The following is a 22,401-nucleotide window of genomic DNA, read 5'->3' on the forward strand; positions in this document are numbered from 1 at the left end:
CGATTTTCCTGGCCAATTTCCCGACTGTATCCCGCTGCCCACTGCGGCATTGTCTGCAAGTTCAGTTCGATAAGCATCAAGTTCTCACGAACTTTTATTGTCCTCAAGACGACGGCGAAGACGCTGGCAACCTGGAATTGCAACTGGCAAACTGCACGAGCACCACCGCCCCCTTCCAACCGCCCACCACCCAACCGCCGCCCCCTTTTTTCCAGGCAGAGCGACATTTTCCAAGCAATTAATGCCAAATTTAGACAATCCTGTGCTCTTTCTTTTTAGCCAAACAAATAGCTATGTTCAAAATAATAGTGGCACTTGCTTTTCGAAAGGAAAATAAGAACTTCGAGTTCAGATCAAAAGTTAAAAAAAGCATATTTATTTCCACATATATTTTTGCAAACATAAATCAATTAACGTCTGCTGAAAAGCTGTAGATCCTTTTTGGTTTTTAAGGTCTGCGTTTCCAGATCATTCATTTATTCGATCATTGGGACATATTATCACTAAATGAAATCACTATTATTCTGCGCTTAACTGTAGATATCCCCTACCATTTTATTAGCATGCTTAAAGAAGGTACTCCTCAACTTCATTGATCAAGGTTTCGCGGCAAAATTTTCCACCTCAATCAGGCGTGAAATATGAGTTAAACCCGCTAAGAAATAGGCCGGAAGTAAGTACGCCCCACTCACGCATGACAGCAGTTTGGTTTCGTTATTTTATTTTATTTTTTTTTTTTACTCAGTTCGTATGGGCAAACGCGTACATTTCTTTGGCTTTTTATTTTTTGAGGCCCAGTTATATTTTACGTGGCTCCCTGACCCAATTGCCGGCCTTACCTTGACTGAATCATCCAGCCGGAGACGGCGATAAGACCCCGGACCTTCGACCAAGCCCAAAAATACTGAAAACCAAGAAACAAACAAAATGAAAGGGGGCGGCGAGACGACAGACGCATGCGCGCAGCCCGTCGCTAATAAATTCACTCATATGCGGGACATGTGGAAATTCAAACTAATTAAATTGTAAAACGAAATTAGCTTAGATAATTTGTAGAGCGCAATTCGGCTTAACCCTTTTGCTATCGCACTGGGCCCGCATAGTCGACTGACATAATAATGCATCAGATCGGCCAGGCAATTCGATATGCCATTGCACTCGATCCATAGTCGATTATCAGTTGCAAATAATTTGATTAATGATGTATAGTAGTTTTCGAATCGGATGAGATTTTTAAGGGTTAAGGTTAACGTGGGACTTCAATTTAAAATATGAGTTAAATAAGCCGTTAGGATGTGTTACATTTTGTGATTAGTTTTTATATTTTCTAAAAATCGTGAAATCCTGTTTGTAACTATGCAACAACACATTTGCAACAAATCGCACGTATTTAGCATAGTGTAGGTTTTATTTAATCCTAACCAAACAAATGAGTGTCCTTCCCATGGCGCCACTTGTCGTGGCATTATCCTACTGGCTCCTGCCTTAACCCCCTACTGCCAGGCGGCATTTGCGGTTTGATGATGGTCGACGGTGTGGTCTTAACCCTGTGCAATTTATTTATGATTACGACTCTCAGTGCGTGCCTGTTGTTTTGACTGGTGGTCACATCCTCTTATATATACATCCCTGAATATACATCTGTGCTACTGCTACTGTGGGCGTTGTCCTGTTATTCTGCCGCTATTGTCCCTTTAGGACAATCCTGAAATGGTCAGCCAACTCGCCAGGTTGCCTGTGTTTACTTTGAAAACATTTACTCTTGTTGTCCTCGATTTTATTGCGGATAAATCACCTCGTTGAGCAAAGGACATTTGTGGGTGTTGTAGGCAATGACACGCCCATTAGTCTATTAGAAGATGCGGCAATGTGATAAAGGATCTCACCAGGTTTCCAGATGTTGTACAATACATTCGTATATGGATTATTAGAATCGAATTGTTAGATGACTTTCTAGTTAGTTAAGGCAATTTTCTATTTAACTATCTTAGATTTTAGTATATGTGTGCTATACATTATATGAGAGAAAACGTGTTAAATAAGATAATAATAAAACTTATAGCGCGTTAACGTTAGGCTTCCTTCGTCTCAAAGACCGACTCGCCAACTTGGGCTGATTCGGAACCATCACATAAATCGAAGTCTCTGATTACTCCATAAATATCGAAATCGTAGACCATTCGCCATGGCATATAGCCACCGCATTCCTCGTTTCTTTTGGCTTTTGGCCGTTGCTTTCTTTCGGCTGTGGGATATATAGTTATAGTCGTTCAATATGCGAGACACGTACGGCAGAAACAGCCGCATTGAGGCTGCGGTTCAGTCTGTAAATCCGAAATGGGGCAACAACACCTACGGCTGCAAACCATTCAGTTTTAAAGGCCCCTTTTGACCAGGTCCAAAAGTCGAGGCCAAAAGATGGGCACGTCCACGTCCATGTTCACCGGCGACCAAGAGATCTCCGTTCGCTGATGGAGATGTCACTTGAGTAATTGTCGTCATACGCTCGCCGCTCAGCTTATTTTCCTATTTTCATTACCTGCCACACAAAAGCCGTCAGCGAAGAAAGTTTTCAATGTGTGCGTTTACAGAGAGAGAAAATAATGCAACTCTAGTTAAAAATACAGTTTTCCCTTTCACAATAATTAATAATTTTCCAGCCAGAATTTATTGAATTTTGTTGTTGTATTTTCTTAATTTTCGTTTTCATTATATTCAATTTCATATTCTTTTTTCTGTGTATTTTCACCCTGGACCTTGGACATTGGTTGGCCTGAAATGCGCCTTTGTAGTTGCACAATCTGCGTGTCAATGATGATGCTACTCCCCAGAGAAACCCCAAGTTCCAGTTCCTCCGCCTCCACCTTCTTCTTCTCCTCCTCCTCCTCCACCTCCTTCTCCGATCTCCAATCGTTTGGCATGTCCAAGATGCAAGTCTGTCCAACGTGCAGCTATTTAGTGGCTTTGTCCCTCGCCCCCGCAATTCCATATCTCGGCATTCGCATCTGGGCAGCGCCTTTGTGTATCCGTATCTGTATCTGTAACGCTGCGTGTTTTGTATCTGATGCCCCTTGCTATACCAGATATATCTACCATGTGTGTGCGTGTGTCTGTGTCTGTGTGTGTGTGTGTGAGAGTGTCTGAGCGGTCTTTTGGGACCGAAGCGACCTGTGTCCACGTCCGCCGACAACATTTCATCATCGTGATGATCGTGAAAGGAGCACCTCGAACAATTATTGTCACTGGTACAAAAGTAATCATAATTTCGGAGTTTCTCCCTTACACTCTTTCACCTTTTTTGGGTCCATTATGCAGAGTGACGTGTTTCACCTTACTTTTGAGAATTAGCAAATGTCTCCCAGGTCCACTCAACCGTTTCCCAAACAAAGGTCGAAAATATTGGAAAATATATATATATATATATATACACGACGATGCCGGGTAGCTGATTGATTTGACCGACCAACATGATGCGTGAAGATGACAAATCCAATCACAACAACAAAGAAGTCCTGTGAGTTTCTCAAGGAGGACATCAGCAGGTTGAGGGTCAAGAACAGATAACGAACGGTTGCACCCGAAACTGATCAAAGAAACTGGATTTGGGTATATGAAAGTGCAAGTTTTCTGGGAATTCAAATTAATTTCAGGAAATCCCATAAACTAAGAGTCTTTAATTTTCTTTGTTTAAATTCTAAAGCAAATGAGATTGAAAAAAAAAATAAAAAGTATGAAAATCAAGATCTGGTTGCAAAAGAACTTTCGCAGGACAAACAAGTTTTCTTTTAAAACATATTTTTTGTTGAATTTAATTTATGTTCGCTAGCTTTTTGCATTTTTCGAAGTTTTTTAGCTGATCCGCTAGTAAAACCGTTACAAACCGATCAAATTTCCATATTCATTCAACGCTTTTTTTGCTAGAAAAAAATACCAAGTCCTTGCCACAGGATTTTTATCTGCAACACGCAGAAACCAGCCAACCCAGAAAACCAAAAAATCTGACAAAAACCGAAAGGAGCAAAGCCCCCGAAAACCGGTCACCCTTCCTGTATGCCATAAATTTTCCGTTAAAAACGAATGCATTTCCAGTGAGATTTGCTCATTTAAACCAAAGCTGCTGGCCCAGGAAAACGTGAATATCAAGGGAAAATTATCCAAAAGAATGACAGCCAAATGTAAGAAAAAATGCAAAGGTAAAAAATTCAACATCCGAGGAGGGGAGACGACAATTGCCCGTCTTAGGGTGAGAGACCCACGAAACCCAAGACCATCTTCCTTTTTATCATTGTTTGAATTGAATTAAAAAAGCGACGGTAATCAATGCGAAGCTGCGCCGGCTGCTTCGTCCTTGTCCTCGTCCAGGACCCTCTATCTAAATCAGGCGAAAAAAACCTTTGCCTGCCTCACATGTGACACAAACGCCACCCCAACCCTCGCGATTCATATCTTGGGAAAATCTTGGCCACCACCCAAAAGTAAAAAAAAAAAAACGGAAAAAGGAAACCCAAGGCGCGCACACACACACATCCAAAATCGGGAGGACGAGAAAAAAACAATAAGGACACGCACGAGGGGCATAAAAAATTAATATCGGGGAAGGAAAAAAAATTTGCATAGAACAAAAAATGCCGTTACACACACACACGACGCACACAGTGAGGCTACCTGGACTCGGGCAGGACTCACAGAATTCGCAACTCTCCGCAGATCCTTAGGGGGTTGCAAAACAGAACGGTTGGGAAAAAAAAATCACACTACCCCGGGACAAAGGAAATCGAAAGAAACACAAAAGGAAACTTTGAGGAAAGCAGGCGGCGATCGGTAAAAATTGCATAAAAAATAATTGCAAGGCGACAGGACGCGGGCTGGATGTCCTGTGCCTGGATGTCCTCCCCTCCGCCCCTTTTGCGTTTGATTAAAGCGCACAAAGGACAGGGACCAGTTTTTTTTTTTTGTTGTTTTGCCTTCTTCTTAGCGTTCCAGGACATTAGCAGCATCCTTTTACAAGGCAGCTCGCATCTGCGCAAGCGCCGCCGCGTCTTAGTCCTGCCGAGGGGTAAATCAAAAGCGCGCGCAAAAAAACCAGGGTTCGTTATGCCCGTGGTATGGTTTAGTAAAAAACATAAAAAAAAACAAAAAACAACACACATGAGGAACAAAAAAATTCGTTTACCCTCGTGACAATGGGAAAGGATTAACCAACGAGGCAGAAGAAGAGAATCTTAGAGAATGTTACGCATCCGCCTGTCCATCTCCATCTCCATCTTCATCTCCTTCCCCGAATCCCGTCTATTATTAGATATATGTATTCAGGGGGAAGGGGGGTTCTGAGATCGGGGCTGGTCGCCACACTTATTGCGCAGCTTCCGCGATCTGAACTCCAGAGAGAACTGCGCACATCCCATGCTGGGATAAACGATGCCGAGATTTGGAGAAAGAGAGAGAGAGAGAGAGAGAGAGAGAGAGAGTTCAAGGAACTCCGACGTTTCCAGGATCTGTGGAGCATTGTCTCCATAAATAGCTCACTCAACTAAAACGGAACTCGAGCATTCCCCTTGCTACACCAATGTCCCTCCTGCTTTATGAACGAACTAAATCTGATCCCCTTGCTAAACTCGATATCCAAGAACTAGAAACTATCTAAAACTAACAACTTCATAGTATGGTATTACAGAACTCTATATGCCCACTAAACTAATTTCAAACACTTCGTACTGATTTTAACAGCGGACGAGTATCTTAATCAAGAATAGCCAATAAGAAGTAATTATTCTTTCGAGATACGAAAATTATTTCTAGGCTTGACTTCAAAATAACAAACCTAATCCATATCTTTGGCTTGTCATAACCTTTTATGACCTCTACGGACTAGGATATTATTGCATTTATTCATTTAATTAGCCTAAAGAATTACTTTTTCGAATTCGAACATAATTGGTAGATTTTCAGAAAAGTAATATGAATATACAAAAAATTTCCTGGTGTTTTTGAAAGAGTGTTTAGTTAAGCCTAAAATACTTCAACTTTTATCAATATGTTATAATTGAACTTTAAATTATGATTTTATTGTGGCACTTCTAAGGCCTATCTTTAGTTAGGATCCCAAGTGCGACCCTGTCATTGGTCAGTTATTCGCTGCCCGACAACCCGTTCGCTCTATCAACACCCTTACTGCTGCTCCCCCTGTTCCAATCTTTATGCTCATGACATAGTTATAGTTACACTCCCTCGCCGGCGTTTTAACCCTCTGCTGTGCGTAACAGCTCAATTTGGGCAGCGATTAGCGGCGGACAGTCGATAGTTTTCCTTTATCCATGTGAGTAGACAGATTTTTCCTTTAGAAGGTATGGGGGGGGGGGGGTTACGGGGGAGCAGTCGTAGTCGCCGTCGCTGCCTCGGTCGGCGTAGACGCTGGCATCAACGGACAGTAGTCGTCCAGAGATGAATTCATCCCCCTATTTCCCATATATTTTGCCTTTGGTCCACTCGCAACTCGAACATGTGCGAGGGAGAGGTACAGAGGGCATGAGTGAGAGAGGGAGAGAGGGAGACGGGCCAGCAACCCCTGCACGCGCGTGTGTGTGTGTAGTGGTGACTACACACGTTTTTTTTCCTATATGGTTTTTTTTTTTTAGCCCCGACCCTCGAGGGTCAAAGGGAATGAAGAGCGGTGTGTGTGCGCTGTGTGTGAGTAAAAAACGCTGTCTCTGCCGACGTCGACGGCGACGGCACAGCCTCAGCGGCAGGATTGAACGTTCGACGACCGTCGACCCTCGAGCGTCCCAGGAAGCCAACTAGTTGTCAGTCCACGTGAAGCCTCCGAGGGGTCAACAACACACTGCTCACGACCTCAAATCAGATTTAGATCCTTCGGCCGACAAACACGTCGATTTACGAAACATTAACTCGCATTCCCCACAATCACTCGAAACGGTTTAACCGATACGCAACCGATACGCAGCCGTTACCGTTACTGTGTTACCGCTTCGTGTCTTGTGAAAGTGCTCATCAAATATAAGAAAAACACAAGAAAAACCAAACATTCTAGGACAACCACACGCAGGACAATTGGATTACCTACGATCGTGTGTGTCTGTCACTACAATCTTTTTGTGCCTTTCACTTTTTTTTTCAATGCCAAAACTATTTTTTTTAAACCAAAAACCACAAAAACAACAATAACTTGTGATGTGTTAAAAGTTTGAAACGTAAAACAAAACAAGATAAAAAACAAAACACAAGACACCACAATATTTTTTTTTTTATACAAAAATCAAGATGTACAACAAAATGCTGTCGATCAGTGAGGATCATGGATTCCGTTCGCTGAGCCGTAAGTTTAAAATTAAAAACAGTAAAAGCTCATTAGTTTAATTTGTGGTATGCCTTGAGTGACCGAACCCTAAAATCGTTGTTATATCATAATCAAGAGCACCCAAAATATTTCCCCAATAAGCAATTGCCCAGAGGCGTGTATCTTGGACGGAGATAACCGCAGCATTTCTTGGAACTTCTCAGAAATTCCTATAACAGCTCTTCCTGTTCTGTTCAGTTTTGCTGCGGTACTTCTTTTTACCATGGTGTTCATGGGTGTCTCTTTAATCATTTGCCGTTGTCGCTCTATGTTGTCCCCCAAATAGATACAAAACAACAAAAAAAAAATAACAACAAAAACCGGGCAAATGTGCGGACAATTTTTGATAAGCGCGCTGTACTGGGAAGAACAACCAGAACAACAATAAGCCAACGCCCGCACCCACACCAGCACACACACCCAGCGGTGTATAGTGTGGGTAAAGAGGGGGCAACCTACTTACCTACCTATATGGATCGCAGCTATATTTACATATGTCCGTCGTGACTGTCGTTGACTTTCGGGAAATAAAACAAACTTCTCTATATCGCCTCTCTGCACCTTGCTCACAATACAAATACAAATATTTTAGCGACAAAAAACGAAAAAAAAAACCGAGCAGGGTAAAAAACAACGACCTGAAAATGAAAAGTAAAACTTACAAGCCACACATATGTCTTATCAAAAGAAGTGAGCAGAGAGCAACAATGGGAACATTTCATTGGCTCTAAGCAAATAGAGCGGGTCTTTTGCCATCGGTCCACCTCAAACTTACATTTCGATTACAAACGGATGTTCAAACAACGCACGACTTCAAAAGACCAATTGGATTTTAGCTAACCGGAAGTACAGTTGCACTTAATCGCTTCTTAGATTCTTAGAATAAAACTAGATAACCTACTCAAACCTGGAATAGTTGAAAGGAAATGAGCTATATTTATAATATATCAATAATACCTTATCTAGTTTGTTAATGTGTGGCATTAACTAGGCTTTAGTTTCCCATAAATAAAAAAAAAATTCAAAGCAAAAACATGAGAAGCTGTTTAAATTTAAACATACTAACTATCATACATTTAAGTTTTCACCTGGCTATATTTAAATATTAATTGCTATATATTTGTATTGCACTTTCGGTTGAATGCTCTTTTATTATTTAATGTTGTTGTGCCCATACCTTGTGCCCATTTCCTTTGGCTTATCAGTCGCCATGTGTGTCCAGCTTTAACACACAGACAGACGCACACGTGGACTATATGTTAATGCCCGATTCCAGGCCGCGACCATATTTGCATATGGCTCATTCACTCAACCTGGCGGGGTAACTGTGGGCTCGTACCGTCCGTTTGTCCGTCCGTCTACGGGTCTGCGGTCTCCGGTTTTACGGTCGGGGTTCCATTCGTTTGCTCATTTGTTTGTCCAGATATCCAGTCGCTTACCTTGCCGCCATATGCGGGTGTTATCAGCAGTCAGCGCTAGCTTTTGGCTAACCGCTTCTTCTCCTCGTTTTTATTTATTTTTTTTTTTTTACCCCAAAACCCCGTGAACCCCGCGAGCCACCATGAAAACGAGCTCTATTGGGGGACAGTAGGCAAATAAAACCAAATTTTGTATGCTAAAACACTTTGCGAAGGCGACCGGTGTGATAAGGCTTCGGGGCTTCGATACTCGTATTTGTTGCGCCCCCGCACAACAGAAATCATTGTAATTTCAGGCGGTACCATATATATGTACATATATAATATAAAACACTATGTGCATGTGTACGATATATCGCGCTCTGTTTGTTATAGTTTCAGCTGCTAAACACCTTTCCACGTATCCGTATCGCTATGTTATCCACACATAATTTGTTTAAACAAATTAAGTCCGGGGGCCGCTCCGACTCCAGTTGATTTTCAGTTTTTCAGCTGCTGACGTCGCTTTGTCACTGTCAGCCAAAAAAAAAAAAAAATAAATAAAATAAAAGAAAAATTCAACCGCCTGTTGGACACAACACTTACATATTTATATATATACTTACTACCACTACGCCCACGCCGACTGTTATCGCCTGCCACAGAATTTTGAATTTGTTTAACCCTTTTTTGTTGTTAAACTTTTAAATGAGTTGGCCAAAAAACAATACAACAAGTCGAAATAACAAAAAAAAAAAAAAGAGCGTTGTCTTTAAATATTTACTCAGCATTTTCGGGGCGTTCGTTATTATTATTTCTACTCTGTTTTTTTATTTAACAACCCGTCAACGAAGTGGAGCACTTGGATAACCATTCAGCTGTCTTTAGTTTTCGATTTTGCAGCATTGAAGGCAAAGTGATTGCAAATGAATGGTGATACATATACATACTGTCTTTTTCCTTGCCATATTCTCTACTTTAATATTAATAACAACTGTGATTGCTTAAAGAGGCGCAAGTTTCGCTGTCTTCCACCATTTTGCCCACAGATAGGATAGTTGGTCCAGTTTTTCGTGGCTGACGCCATTTTTCATCGGGGTCCTGTGTCCTTCGTCCTGCGTCCTACGAAAGCGAGCACCTAAAAACAGCCGACGACGAGGACGACCGTGTGGCGCTCTCTGCCTGGTTTTTATGGCATCCCCACAGATAGAGCAGACACCCATAACCTTTGGGCCATAAAACCGAATCCTTCGACTCCTTGGCTCTGCACATGTGTGTGTTTCTGCCAGGATGGGGGCATAAATTAGCACAATCAACGTATTGTTTTCGGCCTGCCACGCCCCCATCCCCTGGGCAGTCAATAACACGAGAACGTTATAAATAACAAAAATACAAGAAGTTGAACGAATTTCATATTTTCTTGTCCTGATAATTTGCGCAAAACTTCTATTAATATGTTAATTCTTAATTGTCCTACTTGGCTTACCCCTAAGGATACATCCAACTATATATAAATATATACCAATGTCTGGTGGGGCGGGGGGGTGATATTAATGGCCGCAGGCTTGCATTAAATGGCCAGGAGTGCTTTAGGCCAAAGTCGCAGCTCGTAAATATTTGACTTAAGCTGCGCGGTTAACAAATCGACGCACTTCAATTTATTTTCTTCGGCTTTTTTTCCTTCTGTTAATGCGGGGAGAAAATGTCTGAATTAATTACGCATATATGCAAGAGGGTAAAAGATGCCAATGACATCACACTAGCTAATAAATTCTGATTCTCGCAGCTAGCAAAAATGTGAAACTTTATCAGGAGATCGGAAATGCATAGCAAATTACTCGGTAATTGGGTGGTAGGAGTGTGGTAAAACTTCCAGATTTCGTTTATGAAAATAAAATATCAAATATTAATAGAATAATCCAGTCCTTTGTCCTACCCATATAAACGAGTATATATTGACTATTTGATCTGCTTAAATCGCATTCGATTTGGTCACTGCCCGAAAGGGTTAATGCAATTTATGACTTTACGGTCTCGGTAAGCTGGCACTTTTATGAAATCTATTTGGCAAGGACTCTGTTGACACTTGTCAGGCGGACTGACACATTTGACAGCTTCACACCCTTTCACCTTTTTCTCCTGTTCTCTGTTCACTTCTTTTTTTTTTTTTTTTGTTCAGCCCCCCTGGCTCCTAAGCATTATTAACCCTCTTCAGCTGGCGCAATATTGTGCACGCTGTCAATAAGTTTTCCTTTTCATAAATAATCGTAAGTTGCAGTCTGTGACTGCTGTCTTTGCTAATCTGTGAGCAAACATCTAATCTAATCGCTTAGGCAAATATCATCGGGCAACGCCCCCGGCCATTTCTTTTGCTCGACCACGCCCCTTTAGCCGCGAGACAGCAGGTAAAAGAGCAGCTCACCTTTGCACTTACCTGTTCCGCGTTTCTTTTTTTTCTTTTTCTTTTTGGGCCTGGCCAATGGCATGCCGGCCAATCAATAAATAAGACCACTAATAATCAGCCGTAAAATGCCCGGACAACAAAAAAAAAAGGTCAAACAGGACGGAGGGTGGAGAGAAAAACATATTTTTTTTTGGGAAGGAAAATAGCATATATGAACAAAAAATAAAAGCGAAAATTGAGCGTAGCCCACCCAGGCAATCAGCAGAAATTAGAGGCTACATCATCGTGTGTTCACATGTGTGTATATATATCACCCTCGCCCTAGTCCTCGTCGCAGGACAATCAATTGATAAAAAAAAAAGCGTAGCTCCTGGCAGGACAATTGGCAGGGCGGGCAAAATATCCACGCTTAGGGCGCATTAGTTATTGTTGTTTGGACCCGGGCAAACCGCAAATTGTTCGAACTGCCCCCGGAATGGACATAAAAAATATATGTATAGAAAACAAGTGGCAAAGCGACAGGGAGTCAATAATTCATAGATCTATTTCCTAATTGACAACTGTGGGCGTGGAATGGGGCGGCGATGTCCTGTAATTGAGGATGATGTCTTCGATTAAAGTCACCCATCCCAATTGGATGGATAAAAAAAAATGGGGAAAATGTGCGATATAAAAAAATATTACTAGTGTTCTGATTATAGTTTCTACGGATACGGTATAAATACAAGAGTTGTACTTGTGTGATTATAGTTTGTGAAGGGATGCCAAATAAAAACAAAAAAGGAAAAAAGTTTAGCTTGACCGAAAACTTGTGCATTTTCGATTTCAACTTTTTCCCCCGAGTATCCTGGGGCGACAAAGAGTCCCCTTGCGTTTTTTCACTCTATATTTCTTCCATATTTCCCCACGCCACCACAAAGCCTTTCTGGTCAATCAAGTCCTGTCGATGGAATCGAAAACAAAAGTTTAACTGCCTTCGGGGCGCTTAAGTTCTATGCTTGCTTGCTTGCTATGCACTGGTGTTGCTAATTTCTGGGCCAGATAAGCCATGACAACCGCAGATACTTTAACTATGTATGTGTGGCAAAAAGCAGTCGAATTAATTGCACAGCTACTGGAATTTATGGTCATGCACACAATCAATCCACCACCACCACCACCGCCGCCACCGCCACCGTCACCACCAAAAACCAAAGCCAAAGTCCTAAATTCAGAGCTGGGAATCGGAATCTCCTTTTCCACACACCCATATATGCAAATACTGGCGGTTTGGGGGCGGTTGTTGGGCTATTTTTATTGTTCCCTGGCATTTGGCAAATAAATTAAAGTGCACAGAGATTGGCATTCGCGGCATGGGCCTCACTCCTCCGGAACGAGCATATTTGCTTATCTGTCCAAATGTAAATAGGGGATTTTCACTTGCACTGAGAACAATTAATGAAGCCGTTCGGCATGCCGAACTGAGCCAACTTAATGGGCTAAATAAAGAGGAGGGAATATTTATTAACTCAACTAAGCTAATCCCAAACTGTTCTCTCTTTTTTTTTTCTTACAGATTCCGACTCCACAGAGAACGATGCCGTGGCCACACAGGACATCCTCACGTGCGGCGCCTGCCAGAAGGCGTTCGCCCTCTCGGACATTGTTAAGTTCATCCAGCACAAGGTGCTGCAGTGCAACAAGGAGAACTATGGCCAGTGCGCCACCCAGAATCCGCAGATGGATCGCGACGCGGAGGAAGGTCGCCCGCTCAGCCTTGTCAACCGCCGCCCCTCGATCTCCGCCCCCATATCCGGCCGCAAATCCGCTCCAGCGTCAGCGGCAGCAGCTGTTGCAGCAGCAGCAGCGGCGGCAGCAGCAGCGGCGGCGGCCAGCAGTACGGCCAGCGGATCTAGGATACACACACCACCACCGAGTCCGGCGGACCTTTTGGCCGACGGAGCCAGCAGCACACCCAAACGCTTAGTAGACGGTGAGTGGTCAATCACAAGTTTAGCAAGTTAGTTTTTTATAGCTCTGCTCTCCATTTACGAGTAGTAGTAGTTAAATGTATTGGTTTCTCTCAGTGTACTAATAAGCTGACCCCTTTAATGCTTCTTACAGAGAACGACAATACCACGCCCAAGGACAGCGAGACGGGCGCCACCACCCTCGATTCGAATGCCGCCCCCTCCAGTCCAGCGGCCATTGAGCGGCAATCCTCCGGCGACAGCAGCTGCGAAATGGAGGAGCAGCAGGATCGGCAGGATAAGCAGTCGCAGCCGAAACAGGCGAAGGTCAAGCAGGAACCCTACGATGAGGAGGGCGTCAACCATCATCAAAATCAGGATGATGATGACGATGAGGAGATGGAGGAGCGCTCGCTGGCCAAGCGGCCCAAAATGGAGCTGGTCGATGCCGAGGCCAACACAGTCCACACAGGTGAGTCCACCCAACTCCGGTCTAGGGTAGCCATACTTTCCCATTCTGCCAAAATAGCATGGCGCATATTTGGGTGGCAAAATTAAAATTCCCTCCAAAGCAGAAGCAGGGTCGAATAAAAAATGTGTTTGATGTGATGATCGGGCCGCGGGCCCTCGGCGATAAGCTGCAGCTGCATTAAATAAAAAAAAACACCGAACGAAACCAAACCGAAAACCGAACCATGGCAAACCCAAACCCCTGGTTCTTCTTCAGGGGCAATGGGCTAAGAAAAAAGTACACATAAATAATAATACGGGGAAAAAAGCGCGGACACTGCGGGCTGTGGACTATGGACAACGGAATATGGAGTCCGGACAGCGGACTGCGGACTTCAAAGCGCAGCTCTCAATGCTGATAAACTGCAGCGGCTGTGGCAGTGGCAGCAGGACGAAAAAGGACACTCGGACAGCGGCGACAATCGAAGCCCCGACTCTCTACTTCTCTCTCTCTGTGTGTCGTTCTCTTTCCCTGGCCTTTGACTTTGACATTTCAATGCAAATGATGATGAAAAGCCAAAGACAGCAATACAAAAAAACAAGCAAGGACTATGGCAACGGTTAAGGGTAACCAGGCAGGACAATAAAGCCGCAGCTCTGCAGCGCTGTAGCTCGGAAGCTGCCCTCGAGGGTAATTTGAATGCCTCAAAAACAGCAGCTAAGGAATGCCAAAGGGGGTGAAAGGCCACTTGACTGGACAAAGGACATCGCACTGGACTTGACACACGCACAAAAGCGGGCCAAAACAACAAGGGATATTTAAGGGAATAAAAAACAAAATAAAATAAATATAAGTACAAGAATTCCCTCTACTTGAACTCACTGAAAGAGGTGCCCTGTCCGTTGCTTTTTGTTGTTGTCGCTGTTGTTTGTTAACTGCCCAAGAGAGGTCAGCATATGAAATCATCGCGAAGGTCGTGTGTCAGCCGAAAAGCGATTGACTCACAACATCAAATTGGCCTTAAAAATTGGGATGAATATATATCGCGATATATAGATAGACAGAAACAATAGATAGCTAGGGGGGGAAAGGCACAAGCTACACATACGCCATTTAACCCTTGAACTTTTGCGCTTTTGACACGAACAGCGAACAACAAAAGTCACTGACAATACGGCAAAAAGTTGTTTGACTCTGACAATGCCAACTGACAAGTCACACAGATGCACAGATATATAGATACAGATCCAGATACATCTGGAAATACAGATACACAGATACAACTCGCACAGAGCTGCGTTAATTACGCATTGTTCTGCCTTTTTTCTCTTTTTTTTTCCTTTCGTTTTTTGTTTTTTTTTTTTTCTGTTCTGTTCTGTACTTTACTTTACTGGGCTGTCCAACCTAACTCCTTCCATTTGGGCCATTGTTGGCCATTTGGTAATTATAAATACGCCATGGCAACCAACCAGGCAGCCACAGTGCTCGTTGAATAAAAGAAAGCCAACTGTCAACAAAATGGATATTTGTTGCAAAAATGTAAATGCAACATGTCCTTGCCACAGGACTTTTCACCTGTCAGCGCGCCGTGTTAATTATCAATTTCGAGGCTCAGCATGTCGCGACCGCAGCGACAATGAAACCCCATCAAGGGTTAAGGGTTAAGGGGTTAAGGGTCACAGCTCAGATGGGGCGGGTGGGTTATGGCTCAGACCGCAATTATTGACTCATGCTGGCACTGAGCCAAAAAGAAAAAAAAAAAACAGTAGATAAGAGAAGAGGAGAGGAGAGAAAGCTGAGTGTATAAAACACCAGCGAATGGTCGAGTGGTCGAAATCAATGGCTAATGCCTTCGGTTCATGCAACTCCACGTCCTGCGGAGGATTAGAAGTCGCCCGGTGGTGTCCCACGTCCTTTTTTGTCCTTTGTGCGGAAAAAGCCGGAAAAGGATTCACACAGACCGACTGGCTGGCTTAGGATGCTGACAGTTGGCGAAGCTGCAACAATTATCCCATTACGCGCGCAACCCTTTCATTTTCTGATCGCCACCCGCTGGTAAAATCGCTCATACGCACTGTGAGACGAGTGCACTTCCTGGCGGTCAATTTGCCATTTCCGGTGCCGGGATATCCGCGCTCTTTGTCTGCGAGAAGTGCAGAGTGAAAAATAGTAAACTTTTTGAAAAGGAATATTAATTAAATAATTTTGATGCAAACCTAGCAAATCATTTTGAAAAAAAAAAGAATATTGAAACAGCAGCTGAAAATTCTACGCACAAGACATGAATATATTATTGTTTTGAAATTTTCTCGGCCTAATAACCTTATTTCTGCTTTAATAATGCAACCTTTTTCACATTTTTTTTTTATGTTGCCAAATAATAATATAATTATTATATTATACCAAAATATAATATAATAATATTTAAATTTATTTTCCGTGTCGAAACTTCCCGCATTCGACAGCTGACAGAATCAGAACGTGCCAAACCCGCGCCTTTTGTGTTTTACCCGCTCGCTCTTCTCTTCCTTTTTTTTTTATCTATATGATTATATTGAAGCGCGTGCGCATCGCGAGCTGTGCGATCAAGGATCAGACAAATAATGCCTGATGTTTTTCGACAACTTTTACCTCTTTTTTTTTGGTGGCTCGGCGATCGCACAACCCTTTCCGCTGGCAGTATTCAAGGGTTGCTCCTTGTGTTTTTTCACGGGGATGAGGCATTGAAAACGTATTATCTGTCAAATTCATTTGCATTTCCTGTGGCATGCGGGCCAGCGATCCCTGATCTCAGGATCCCGATCCTGATCCCGCTGCCAAAGGGTCGCGGCGAAATCATGTTAAACACGACTCACCTTTGACAGCGCCAGGAAGCTGTTTCAGTTCTCTGCCCCCTGCCAGCACAAGTTTAATGTGGATTCCCATAAAAAATTGTACAGGAAAGAAAAAAAAAAAGGAAAAGTGTGGAGAATGCGTGTCCTGTCTCGTGCCTTTCCATTTCCATTCATTTTTATGGATAATTTTCGGAAAATGTTCATTCTGTGCGCTTTAAAGGCGTCATTTAAATGCAGAGTGCGTCCTCATCACGGGGGTAGTTCGTTCGCCATAGTTTCGATGGCATTAACACCTTGTTGTCCTCGGTGGCGACATGTGGCCAGATCCTTAGCCCTCTTCGCCTTGGCTTTCAATTTTTATTTATTAGAAATTTTCGTTTTTAGTGGCGACGCAAACTAAAAAAAAAAAAAAAATAAAAAAAACGGGAGAAGCGAACAGGAAAAGTGTCTTCTTTGCACATTTTTCATAAATTTTCCAATTTTACATCTGTTGCGCGAGGCGGCACATGTGTCGCAGGACATAGGACATAGGACACAGGACACGGGGCACAGGACGCAGGACATTTGGTGGGTGGTTTTTAGGGCTGCCATTTCCGCCATGGCAAATTAACAAATGTCGCGACAAAACCGCAGCAAACTAAAGGACACACATGTGTGTGCGCCAGTATGTGTGCGTTTGCATGAAGCAATATCCTACGCTATATTGGCAATCTCCGTCCCGGGTTTCATGCGTGTCCTGGCGCATTTTGGCATGCCAACCGCGCGCGCTGCAAAATCAATAAATAAATAAATACTGGCTAGGATCCGCGCCTCCGCAAAATGCTCATTAATAATTAATAACGAAATTGCCAGGCAACCAAAATGTGCGCGTCCAAACTTCTAGCTAAGCTGGTAATGCAATTTAAAGTGCTCGGAAATTAAAGTTTCTTTTAGGCTAGTTTATTAATTTACTCCAATTATTTATGTACTGTGTACTAAACGTCATACTGCTATTGTTGTATTTTACAGAACCCAGCAACTATACGTGCTCCACGTGCAAAACCCGCTACACCTCCGCCTGGCGCCTCATCCAGCACGTCCAGCACTCGCACGGCGTCAAGATCTACGTGGAGAGTCCCGGAGGAGGAGCCACATTGACGGTGGCCACACCCGCTGCCCTCAACAACAGTGCTCTGGCCTTGGCCGCCGCCGCTGCAGCAGCATCCGCTTCCGGTCTGGCGAGTCCACAGCCAGCGGTCAGTCCCAATCCTGCAGTTACATCGTCGGCCAAGAGGAGCAGTCCGCTGGGAGCAGCAGGTTCGACCATTCTGTCCACCTCCGTTAGCTCCACCTGCTCCAATTCGCTGGTGAACACCAGCGGTGGCAGCATTAGCAACACCAGCAGCATTGGCTCACCGCAACAGCAGCAGTTGCAGCTGCAGCAGCAGCAGGCACAGCAGCAACAGCAGCGCGTGCAGCAGCAACAAAGAGAAAATCTGGCTTCGGCCATGGCCGCTGGCATGCGTCATCATCCACTGTTGCCGCCGCCAGAGGCTATGCACGCCAATCCCTTCCAGCTGCTGCGCATGCCACTGCCACCAGCTTTGGCCCAGGCCGGAAATGTAGTTCCTACGGTGGCGCCGCTCTTTGGACGCCCCTCGCCCGCCGATCACTACCGCATGGAGCAGTTGGTGAGCGAGCAGTTCCGCCACCATGGTTTCAACCTGGCCGCCGCCGCTGCCGCCGCTCAGGCGCAGTTCAATGCCAATGGTCAGGTGGTGGGTGGCGTGGTCTCCGGTTCGGGTGAGCCACGTCCTCCATCGTCGAGCAGCAGTGGCAGCCAGAGGGGATCGGTGCCCCCGGCTGCCCTGCCACCACCATCTCTGAGCTCCCAGCAGCAGCAGCAACAGCAGCAGGCGGTGCAGCAGCAGCAACAACAAGGCGCCCAGCAGCAACTCCAGTCCGCACAGCAGCAACAGCAGTCCCAGCAGCAATCGCAACAGCAACAGCAGATAACACCCGGTCTGGTTGGTGGAGCTGGTGGCTCCCTAAAATTGGAACCCCAGCAGATGGATTTTTACTCGCAGCGATTGCGTCAGCTTGCGGGCACAACAAGCCCTGGAGCTGGCAGCACTGTTAACTCGAGCTCGCCGAGTCCTCGACAGAAGCAATCGCCGCATTTCGCGAGCCCCTCGCCCTCGCAGCAGCAGCAACAGCAACTGGCCACAATCCCGCGACCCCATTCCCTCACTCCTCCCGAGAAGCTGGGCGATGCCAGCTCTGAAAATGGCAGCTTGGGACTAATCTTGGCCAGCACCCCGCGTTCCGCGAGCACGCCACCCTCGAAAACGGGAGATGTGTCCTTGCAGGAACCAATTGCCCACTGCTACTCCTGCAGCTACTGCGACAAAAAGTTCCGCTTCGAGAACAATCTGATTATCCACCAGAGGACCCACACCGGCGAGAAGCCGTACAAGTGCACTGCCTGCGACTTTGAGTGCTCCCACATCCAGAAGCTGATGAAGCACATGCGGGTGCACCGCAGTCCGGCGGATGATCAGGACAACCAGGATAACCAGGACGATGGCAGCAATGCCGATTCGCTAGAAACGAATGAGGCCGACAACGACGAGGATCCCAATCCCGACGAGTCGGAGGAGGAGTTGGGCGACGGGGATAACGATCCCGATGGCGATGGTGACCTCGATGGCGAGGATGAAGACGAGGATGAGCTGGAAGAGTGTGAGGACATGGACTATAAGGCAGAGGACCTTAGTGTTAGCAATCGTATCGATGGCAAGAGCCAGAGTCCCAAGACGACGAGTTCAGGAGCCACTTCACTGGTCGGTGAATTGATGGACAAGTTCGGTTTGTCCAACATTGCCCAGTACAGTGAGGCCTACAAGCAGGCGCTCCAGGAGTCGGGACGCAAGGAGGCAGCCGCCGCCGCCGCAGCAGCTGCTGCAGCAGCCGACAACAATAATCGCGGTGGAGCGGGTGCTCCGTTGAGCGACAAGCTGAATGGTCTGCCTGTGGCCGCTCTGCGTTTGCGGGATGAGTTCGCCAAGAACTGCAACATGTTCCAGCAGCCGCAGGATGGCGGTGCTCCCTCCCAAGTACCGCTCTTCAATCCCTTCCCCAATCCCTTCGAGCTAAGCAAGCGGATGAAGATGGACGGCGGAGATTGGTGGGGCATGTCGCAGGCTCTCCACCGGAATGAGGCTCTGTTCGAAAACCTGAAGCTGAAGCCTCTGGGCCTGGGCGGAGCCAACTCGCTGATCCAGGGTCCTTTGCTCAAGAAGGAGAGTCGCCAGCGCAACGACACTTGCGAGTTCTGCGGAAAGGTGTTCAAGAACTGCTCGAATCTGACAGTGCACCGCAGAAGTCACACCGGCGAGAAGCCGTACAAGTGCGAACTGTGCTCCTACGCCTGCGCCCAGAGCTCCAAGCTGACACGGCACATGAAGACCCACGGACGGACCGGCAAGGATGTGTACCGCTGCCGCTTCTGCGACATGCCCTTCAGCGTGCCCTCGACTCTGGAGAAGCACATGCGCAAGTGCGTTGTCAACCAGGGCAAGGCGGCGGCGGCTGCAAATGCGGTGGCCGCCGCTCAGGCGGCACAGGCTGCAGCGCAGCACATCCAGGCCGCTGCCCAGCAGGCTCAGGCGGTACAAGCTCAGGCGGTACAGGCCCAGGCGGCGCAGCAGTCGCAACAGCAGCAGCAACAACTGTCGCCCATGGGCGTCGTTGGCTATCCGCCGCAGTTCGTCAGCGGTCACAATCTCTCACTGCCGGGCAGCGTGAGCGGCGACAATGACTCGAATGCCTCCTCCAGCATGACCGGCGTCCATCCCATATCGCTTAAGGAGGAGGCATGACTTTTCAGTGGTTTTCCCGTGCCGCTGGCGCCACCACCGCCACTGCAACAGCATCAGCCGCATCTGCAGCAGCCGCAGCAGCAACAGACCAGTCGCAGTCGCATCATGTCGCGCATCTTCTAAAGGTGTTAAAACGATTTAGAAAGCAAAAAATATACCAAGCCCCCTGTAAATATGACTTTTTTGAAAAAAGCCCCCATCCAGCTCCTTCCAGGCGACGAAAAAAAAACGACCAGAGGCATTTAATACCAAAGCAATAACCGTTATGTAATATAATTTTAAAGATTCGAACCTTTTTTTTGTAACGAAAACAAAACCACACCACATTTTTTTCCAACATTTTTTTTTCGTGCTTGTAATTTATATATATAGTATATAAATATACGTAAATGTAATAATATAATCAATTAGTGAGTACTTGTGTGGACACACATTTTCCAGTGTATTTTCTAGGACTAAGTAAGAAAATGAGAAAGGATTTGTATAAAATGAAAAAGAAACCTACTAAACCTAAACGTAAAAAAAAAAATATGCAAAAATTCTGCTCCCAGCGAGCCACAAAAATAAGCAAAATTATACTCTAAACTTAAAGGCATTACTATATGAATATTACCGATATGGGCGAGCGAATGAATGAATATTTTTTTCATCGATGTACATTTTTTAGTAAATCTAGACCCCTAGCACTAAAGACGAACACTTGTAAAAATCCTAAATCTAATTCTAATCATGATTATCGTATATGTATTCGTTTTATTCGAGTTCCCCTTGATTTTATTTCCTTTCCTCTCCTTACCTTTTTTTTTGCATAGATATAATTCTATTATTAAATGTAATTTAAACGAAAAAACGAAAAATAATCAAATTTTTTTACATACATAAATAAATATAAATGTAAAACACAAATTTTTTTTAAACAATTTTAGTCTAAGCTGACAAGGAAAATCATGCATAAATTTTGAAGCAGCAGCAAATTGAAAAAAGATGAAGATGCAAATTTGTACGTAAAACTTCAAGTGAATTATAAGAAATAGAAGAAAGCAATTAACGAGAAAATACCGAAACAACAACAAACAAACAAACAAAACGACAACAACTAGATTTAGAAGACTGAAGAACTGAGAACGAAAATTGTTTTCTTGCTAACAAAAAAAAAGACAGAATTAAAGTAAAAGACGAAAGAGAGCTGGAAAACGGACAATGAAAAGGCGGAAAAAAAGGACACGATAAAGTGCATTTTTTTTATAAATTGTTTTTTGCTGTTGATTTTCGTTATTTGATTGAAACTAAAAAAAAATTGAGATCCAAAATTTTGATTAATATTTAATTGTTTGTTTTTGTAGTAAAAATACATTTTTGTGAGCAAAATTCAAAGGCGCAACATTAGTTTAAACCTTGTTTTGTTTCGAGTCCCCTAAAATCCCACCTGGAAATCCCCCTACTAAAGCAGTTATATTTTCCCAAATTGCCTTATTACCGGCGATTTCCACAGTTTATATCGACGAAGTTTACCGTGCATAATTTATCGAATTCGACATGTACTAAATTTAAGAATGAGGTTTTAATGCATTGTGTTTAACATATATAGAACATATATATAAATCGAAAACTGAATAAACAAAAATCCATGAAAATTAAAAAAAAAAAACACACGAGTTATGATTTATTTGGCAACATTTTTGGTTTCAATACTGATTTCTTCCACGAGAAGCAGAGGAGCATAGGCGAACGGAAACCGGAACGAAACGAAGCAAACTAAAACTATCATTAAATCTTAGAAAATTAAATGTAGCTATAAAAAAGAAACCTTTATACTAAAAAAAATTAAACCAAGACATTGTCTCATTTGGCCGAGAGCAATAGCAAGGAGCGAATTAAAGGAAAAACAAAACGGAAAAAAAAAAACAAAAATATTTTTCAAATGTGTGTAATTTTTTGAAAGTAACAATAACGAGAATACGAAAAGGAAAACAAAAACACAAATTTAAAAATTAATAATTAAATGATAGTTGTCTGTGTTACGAAAATACAAAAATATAAAAATACAATTGAAAAACTGTAAGCGAGAGAGCGAAAGCGACTTTTATTTTCCCATAAATGATTTTATAGCAACGTGGAACCTACATTCGAGCCTAAAGGTAGGCAACCCATT

At 44.1% G+C, this 22,401-nt stretch overlaps 1 protein-coding gene and 1 long non-coding RNA gene across 8 annotated transcripts in view; one reads left to right on the forward strand and one right to left on the reverse strand.

The window, feature by feature from the left end:
• The window catches only part of Cph (Chronophage), a 104,210-nt gene extending 81,931 nt beyond the window's left edge, over positions 1-22,279 (forward strand). For 2 of the 5 annotated variants that reach the window (NM_001370055.1, NM_001103430.4), the window contains exons 1-4: positions 6,802-7,333; positions 12,711-13,127; positions 13,259-13,576; positions 17,398-21,885. In NM_001370055.1, coding sequence (NP_001356899.1) covers positions 7,279-7,333; positions 12,711-13,127; positions 13,259-13,576; positions 17,398-20,372 — 3,765 coding nt within the window. In that variant the 5' untranslated portion in view covers positions 6,802-7,278 and the 3' untranslated portion in view covers positions 20,373-21,885. Of the gene's footprint in view, positions 1-6,801; positions 7,334-12,710; positions 13,128-13,258; positions 13,577-17,397 lie in introns of those variants that run through there. The other 3 variants (NM_001103429.5, NM_167121.3, NM_132157.2) reach the window with 2 other exon arrangements.
• The window catches only part of lncRNA:CR44357 (long non-coding RNA:CR44357), a 239,347-nt gene that overhangs the window by 53,203 nt on the left and 163,743 nt on the right, over positions 1-22,401 (reverse strand). The gene's annotated exons all lie outside the window — the stretch shown is intronic.

The sequence above is a fragment of the Drosophila melanogaster genome, chromosome X, assembly GCF_000001215.4.
Source record: "Drosophila melanogaster chromosome X".
NCBI lineage: Eukaryota > Metazoa > Arthropoda > Insecta > Diptera > Drosophilidae > Drosophila > Drosophila melanogaster.